This window comes from Nematolebias whitei, chromosome 6, assembly GCF_014905685.2.
Source record: "Nematolebias whitei isolate Nwh7 chromosome 6, NemWhi1, whole genome shotgun sequence".
NCBI lineage: Eukaryota > Metazoa > Chordata > Actinopteri > Cyprinodontiformes > Rivulidae > Nematolebias > Nematolebias whitei.
In genome coordinates, this window is record NC_056503.1 from 34,597,835 (window position 1) to 34,605,543 (window position 7,709).

Sequence of the window (7,709 nt, forward strand, 5' to 3'; positions counted from 1 at the left end):
ATACTGTGTATATTTGCTCCAAAGTGTTTCATCATAATATTTCAGCCTGAGAAGAACACCAAGAAATACCTAATGAATAAAAATTGAGTATACTATAAAAAAAATTGTTTTAAAACAAAGTTTCCCATGACATGGTCATGATGGTAACTAAAAATTATATTTAAGAAAGTTCTGCTATAGTAATATTTCAACATAATTTTTTTTATACTTCTCTCAATAAAATGTATTCTAAAAGTTTCCATTTTATGATGCTATTGTCATTAAAAAATTGTAATAAGCACATTTTCATAAATGTATTGTTTGTTTTAAGTTATTGGTCAAGAAACTGTTTTTTGAAAGGTTAAACAAAGTTAACATTTTCATGGTATATTATATATTATTGAAAATCACTTATAGTTCTACTGACACACAAGTTTAATGTGTATGTACCTTGAACTCAAACAAAACTGACCAACTGGAGATGAGCGACAACAGATTTGTTAAAACAAGTAAAAAGGGAATTACAATAATCTAAACGAGAAGAAATAAAAACATGAATACCATAAGTCTTGGACTATAGACTGCACCTGTTTCTAAGCCGCACATACGAAATATGATAAATCATAATTTTGTACAAAAATAAAATGCTGTGGTTATTTAGCCGCAGTCATCCACTGTTCATCATCAGGAACTGTGCCCAACCAGCTCCGATACAATGTGTGCTTTTTTGTTGTAGTACAAGAATCAGCCATCAGATGGCGTTTCACAGATTAAGGATTGCTTTCAACACACTTTCAGACTGCATGATCGTTCAGAAATCTTCATGATGCTTTGCCGTCTGACTCATTGTTAAAACCATTCAAACTACAAAATGAACACAAAAACTAAGCATAATCACTGGACAGAAAAGTGCCAAACACCTATGTAACCAAAATTATCTAAATATCATTGTTTACATCATTCATGTGTTTGAAATACGTTTTAACTGTTTGCTGAGCATTTAGCTGTTTGCCATGCGTTTGCAGCATCATGGTCGTCACAACCATTATATGTGAAGGGGACAAGTCCCCCCCACATTAAAAAAACGTTAATTTGGACCCCCCCCCCCCCCCCCCCCCCCCCACACACACACACACACTTTTACTATAAAACATTAGTTCAGGCAGCGCAGTTTCTCTTTCTTCGTGAACAAATCCAGTCCACTTGATTAATAGGAGAATATTCAAGCCACTAAAACTCCACTCCAGGTTTTCCTGGTTACCTCCACCTCTCCACCGTCCCTTCCTGCCTCTTTCCTCGGCAGAAAACGCGCACAGGTGGAGGTACCTGTGTTACTCGCTCGCCAGTTTAGCAGCTTAGTGTGGGCAGTGGTTAACCACGGGGGTTGATCATAAACATATATTCATGTTAGGAGGATGCTTGAGAGGAGCGCTACGTCTGTAGCGTTAGCTTAGCAGTAACTGTGACGCTGTCAGACGCTGAAGGTGTAAGAGACGCTGTGTGTTCAGGTGCATTAAAGTTGAAATGTCTTTAAAACCCCACACCTTATTGTCCTCAAATTTCATGAGAAACATCATTTAGATGAGTAGTGTTGAACACAAGTAAAAAAGTCCAGTGGTGATGTTTTTTTATTTCTCTATAAACACAAATAGTGCCGATCTAACGCTCTGTATTAAAATGTATTAAAGTTAAAATGTCTTTAAAATCCACAGATGATTTCACACAAACTTGGTGAGAAACATGTTTTAAATGTGTGGAATTAAAGGAAATCTAGGTGAAATGCTCCTTTTTTGTTCACTAGTGAACACGTTTTTTTACGTGCGCACACACGCGCGTGCACACACACCTACACACATCATTGTGTCCCCCCCCACATTACGGATGCTTCTGACGCCCTTGTGCAGCATGTTTGCACCTGTTTGCAGCGCGTTTCTGTCGGCCACCGTAAAAAATAGTGTCAATTTTCAAAATCTATGAATGTTTTAAAAGTGACTAAGCTTTGACGGAGTAAATACGTTAAACTCAACCCATAGTTTATCGACCGAACCCTTTATAATTAAACAGCTTTTAACGCTCAAATGACACAGTGACAGGTTTGTGTAAATGTCAAATGCAAAGCATGGCAGCTGTATGTCAGTTTTTTGTACATCTTGTGTATGTAACCACTAAACATTAGTTTAGCTAAATTAGGTTTTCTTATTATATTGCTGATTCACATCCAAGAACATCTAAATAGGTTACAAATCCATCCATCCAGCCATCCATTATTTTTTCCCGTTTTTTTCCTTTTCGGGGCCCAGGGGTCACTGGTGCCTATGTCCAGCCATCACTGTGCATGAGACAAGGTACACCCTGGACAGATTGAAAGTCCATGGCAGGGCCACATAGAGACAAACAGGACCAACAAGCATTTATTCTCTCACTCACAGCTAGGGACAATTTATGGCCCTTTTCTATTAGTAATGCTACACCATGGTTCGACTCGACTCGGCACGGTTCCAAGACTTTTCCAATAGCAACAGTTCATGGAACTGGTCCCTTTTTCAGTACCCATTGCTCTGGGGTTACAACTGGGCCAAACTGGCCATAAAATGTGACGCCAGAACACTGCCGGTCACTGATTGGTCACGGGGTGGAGTCAGTGGTTGTTTGAGAAATTTTCACAACAACCCGATCCGCCATTTGCAATAACTCGAACTTGAGGAGCGACTGGACCTATTTTTAAGATGTTATAACCAATAATGACAACACCGTGATCTAATGCTGAAGTACAGGCATTTTTTGGGCTTTGTGGCCAGCAACAAAATTCAAAGTGAGCTAGATTGAGCTCTGCTGGTCTCCCCCGGTCCTTTCCACTGGAGCCTCGGAGCCCCCTCAGGTCTGGCAGGGCATCATCTGTCTCTGGCTCCGAGCTCGGCTGGCCACTGCAGAAGATTCTCCATACTGCTAACTCGCAGGAGCAAAAAAAGGCTAGGGTCTGGGCCCCGGGCTCGCGCACTCCTGCGGGCTCCATGCTGAACCCGCCCACTAGAACCATTACTGAAAGTATAATGGAAACACAACTCATACCATGCCAAGCCGAGTCAAACCATGCTGTACCAGTACTAATGGTATGAATGGAAAAGAGGCATTAGAGTTACCAATCAGCCTAACATGCATGTTTTTGGTCTGTGGGAGAAAACTAGAGTACCCAGGGAAATCCCAAGCATGCTCAGAGAGAACATGTAAACTCCACCCAGATTTGAACCAGGGCAACCTGCTTGCTGAGAGGCAGTAGCTCTACCAACCATGCTGCCTAGGTTACAAATCCACACAATTAAATGTATTCCAACAATTTTCAGTCAGGTCATCTGGACAGTTTCTTTTTTTTTTTTTGTGCTGAAATGTTTCACTTTCCATCCAGTTTTGTGTTGTGTGTTTCCTTGACTGATGAAGCCTTCTGGATGGAAGGTGAAACGTTTCAGCACAAAAAAATATATAAAAGAAATAAAAGAAACTGTCCAGATAACCTGACTGAAAATTGTTGGATTGTATAACTGGATTATTGAGCATAGACTTTGTTAATTAAATTTATTGTAACTTTTTTTATATGCCAAGTCATCAATCATATTTAAAATCATAGACATGATCATGTTTAAGGGTTTTTGCAACATAAACTTAATAAGAAAGGAAGAACAAACAAAATGGGAAAAATAATGCTCAAAGATCTTATAATAAATGACAAGTAAAACAAATATAGAAAAAAGTGGGAACTATTACCGTGTAGGCTGAGTAAGATCATTGGCTGATGGAGTCTTGTTACTAATGAATGATCCTCTGACGTATGATAGAGGAGGTTCAATAACTAGTAAAAACACCCTTAGACCTCAAAGGAAATAGCTAAGGAATGGAAATCAGGCCTGTCTTTTGTAGTTTAAGGTTAGTTGTGATTGCGTTTGAACTTATATCTTTTGTTTTCATGGGTTGTTCCGTTAATTGTCTGAAACAAAAGATATATCCTACAGTTGGTCTGCCTGGTGCTGAAGTCAGTATTGAGGCTTCGTCAATGAAATGTACCCTGCAGAGTTCTCTGCGTTTACCTGCATTCTCAATGGATGGTGATTTTGTTGTTGGAGGGGTTTTCTTTTTACACTACAAAGCACAAACGGGGACTTATAACTACTCCACCAAGCCTGAGCCTCCAAGTTGCACAGGGAGGTTAGTAACATAAAGAGGTGGTAGAAAAGGATGTCACATGTGCATAAAAAATTAGATTTTCAACTATTTAAGAATTTGCTGTGATATTAAAATAATTGTTTTATTTTTTTTTAACAAATATTGCTTATGAATTGCTAAATTTTGTGTTTCTAAAAAAAAAAAGTCTTATTTTAGAAAATATTTTGTATATAAATGAGAATTGTGTGATATAAAATACAACTCTGTTTTGGATTATTTTTTCTTCTCTTTTTCAAAGTCTTGGGTAAGCAATCTTTTAGTTCATATTTTGATTTACTGACATATTGCTTTGCTACTCATTCAGTGCCAATATGCTAGCATTCTTGAATTGTATTTTTGATTATTTGCTCTTTTAGCTTTTATTTTTTATGGGTTTCTTTCTTGTTTTTGTTTCTTTTCTGTGAACATCAACACTCTCCTCATTGGTTTTGTGCAGCCTTATAGCCCGGGAACTGCGTTTCTCTCGTGCAATGATCTTTGCCATTGAGGAGATAAACAACAGCACAGAGCTGCTGCCGGGCATCAAACTTGGATATCAGATCTATGACTCGTGTGCTTCTGTGCCCGTGTCTGTTCATGTGGCATTTCAACTATCAAACGGCCAGGACCCTGTGTTTTACAAAGACAGCAATTGTTCACAGTCTGGTGTGGTGATGGCTGTTGTTGGGGACTCCGGCTCAACACAGTCCATCAGCTTGTCTCGCATCATTCAGTCATTTCATATTCCTCAAGTAAATTATCCAAATAGTTTTTGCAAAGATAAAATGTAAATATATATTTTTAGAATATTTTGAGTGGATTTTCTTTAATGTATTTTCTTCATATAGGTGAGCCACTTTGCCACCTGTGCCTGCCTGTCAGATAAACAGCAGTTTCCAACATTTTTCAGAACAATTCCCAGTGATCAGTTCCAGGCTGATGCTCTGGCAAAGCTCGTAAAACACTTTGGCTGGACTTGGATAGGTGCTGTCCGCTCTGACTCAGATTATGGAAATTTTGGCATGGCATCATTTCTTGATGCAGCTCAGAGAGAAGGGATCTGTGTCGAATACTCTGAATCTTTTACCTGGATCGACCCACTGAGCAAAATCCAGAAAGTAGCTGATGTTATTCGAAGGTAAAGCGTGTTCTATTGTAATGACATTGCCCCACTGAAGAAAAAAATAAATTAAAAATGTTTACTGCACAAAAAGAATAAAGTTGATTTGTTTAACCATATTTCTTTATAACATTTGCTTTGTATTACAGATTGTAAAAAAAAAAAAAAAAAGAATCATTATTGCAAAATACAGATCCACCTAATTTTTTTCTAATTATAGGATTAATAAATCATACATTTTCTAAATGTTGTCAGGCAAATATTAAGTTCACACTTTTGAAATGTTTTCTTAGGTCTAGTGCAACTGTAATAGTAGCATTTATACAATCTGGAGATTTGAGGGTCCTGTTAGAGGAGCTGGCCCGCGAGCCTCCACCACCTCGTCAGTGGATAGGAAGTGAGGGCTGGATCACTGACCCAAACTATTTGAGTTTCAGTTTCTGTGTGGGAGCCATTGGAGTTGCCATTCAGCAATCTGTCATCCCAGGGCTGAGAGACTTCCTGCTGGATCTCTCTCCCATTGAAGTAGCTGCCTCCTCACTGCTTACCGAGTTCTGGGAAGAGGCATTTAACTGCAGCCTGACAAAAGGTGAGAAAACTTCACTGATTTTTGTTTTGTTTGTTTTCCTTCCTACATGGCAAAAATTGAGAATGCATTCATGATTTTTTTTTAAAATAAATACAACAATGCCTTTTGTTCGACTTTCTAATTTTTTTTAGCAAATCTCTGCATGTAATTTAAAAAAAACAACGTTTTTTATAATCAGATTTTTTTCTTAGTAGCATCTGAACAAATATAACAATGATTTATTTTCCCCTAAAATGTTTTAAATGCCTCAGGTAAGATTTTCTTTTATCTTGACAATAATATCTGATCAATAGAGAAGTTTAAATCAATTTTATAGTAATATATGTAAATGTACATGTCTGTGTATTTATACAGCTACTCTCATTTTATTTTAGTGTTGTAGAAGATGAAAAAAATCTGCCTCTGTCTTCTTTGTCTTTAGTTGCTGGTCCACACAAGAAACTCTGTGATGGAACTGAAGACATAAAAACTCTCAAAACCCCATACACTGAAACATCTCAGTTAAGAGTTACTAACATGGTTTATAAAGCTGTTTACGCAGTAGCTCATGCCATTCACAATGCAGTGTGTCAAACTAATGCTACTCAGTGTGATAAACACATCAGACTGCAGTCAAAACAGGTTAGTTCTATTTCACTTAAATAAGACAAGATAAATCTTTGATACTCATCCTTGTAAATAAAAACTGAAAGAATGTGGATATTGCCTTCATTGGGAATTGTCTAATTTCCATTGTATTTTTTAAGGTTTTATCTGAACTGAAAACAGTCAACTTTTCTAAAAATGGTTATCCAGTGTCATTTGATGCTAATGGTGACCCTTTGGCTTTTTATGAGCTGATCAACTGGCAGAGGAGTGAAAGTGGAGTTATTGAGTTGGTAAAAATAGGATACTATGATGTGTCACTGCCAAAAGGACAGGAGTTCAATATCATCAGAAACATAACCTGGATGGGAGCTGGGACCAAAGTAAAAATAACAATTTGAGATGTGAGAGAAGACTGCAAAAATGCTAAGTGTTACAATATTTTTGTCTTTGCTACAGGTACCTCTGTCAGTGTGTTCTGAGAGTTGTCCTCCAGGAACTCATAAAGTGTTGCAGAAAGGAAAACCCATCTGCTGCTATGATTGTATACCATGTCCTGAAGGAGAGATCAGTAATATGACAGGTAACATAGGTTTTCCACAAATATTTGAATTATTAAAATCTGATTAATAAAAGCTGCATGAAATGTATTTATTTTTTAGATTCTTCTGATTGCTTTCCATGTCCCATTGAATTCTGGCCCAATGCAGACAACGATGCTTGTTTCCCCAAACCTGTGGAATTCCTTTCCTTTGATGAGTATCTAGCAATCATCCTGGCTGCTATATCTATAATTGGAGCCTGTTTGGCCATCATAACAACCATTGTTTTTGTATGTCACAGAAAAACTCCAATTGTCAGAGCCAACAACTCTGAGCTGAGTTTCCTGCTTCTCTTCTCTCTGACTCTGTGTTTTTTATGTTCATTAACTTTCATTGGAGCTCCCTCTGAGTGGTCCTGCATGCTGCGACACACAGCTTTTGGTATCACCTTTGTTCTCTGTATCTCCTGTGTTCTTGGTAAAACTGTGGTGGTTTTAATGGCCTTTAAAGCTACACTTCCAGGTAGTAAGGCCATAAAATGGTTTGGGCCACCCCAACAAAGAATGATTGTAGTGTTTTTCACATTTATTCAAGTTTTAATTTGTACTGTTTGGTTGGTTCTCAGTCCTCCATTCCCAATGGAAAATCTGATCACATACAAGGAGAAGATCATCCTGGAATGTGCATTAGGCTCTGCTGT

At 37.9% G+C, this 7,709-nt stretch overlaps 1 protein-coding gene across 1 annotated transcript in view; it reads left to right on the forward strand.

The window, feature by feature from the left end:
• LOC119410917 (extracellular calcium-sensing receptor-like) overlaps window positions 1-7,709 on the forward strand; it is a 27,417-nt gene that overhangs the window by 17,834 nt on the left and 1,874 nt on the right. The window contains 5 exon segments of the mRNA XM_037677839.1: window positions 3,984-4,176; window positions 4,631-4,925; window positions 5,022-5,311; window positions 5,587-5,882; window positions 6,304-6,503. Coding sequence (XP_037533767.1) covers window positions 3,984-4,176; window positions 4,631-4,925; window positions 5,022-5,311; window positions 5,587-5,882; window positions 6,304-6,503 — 1,274 coding nt within the window.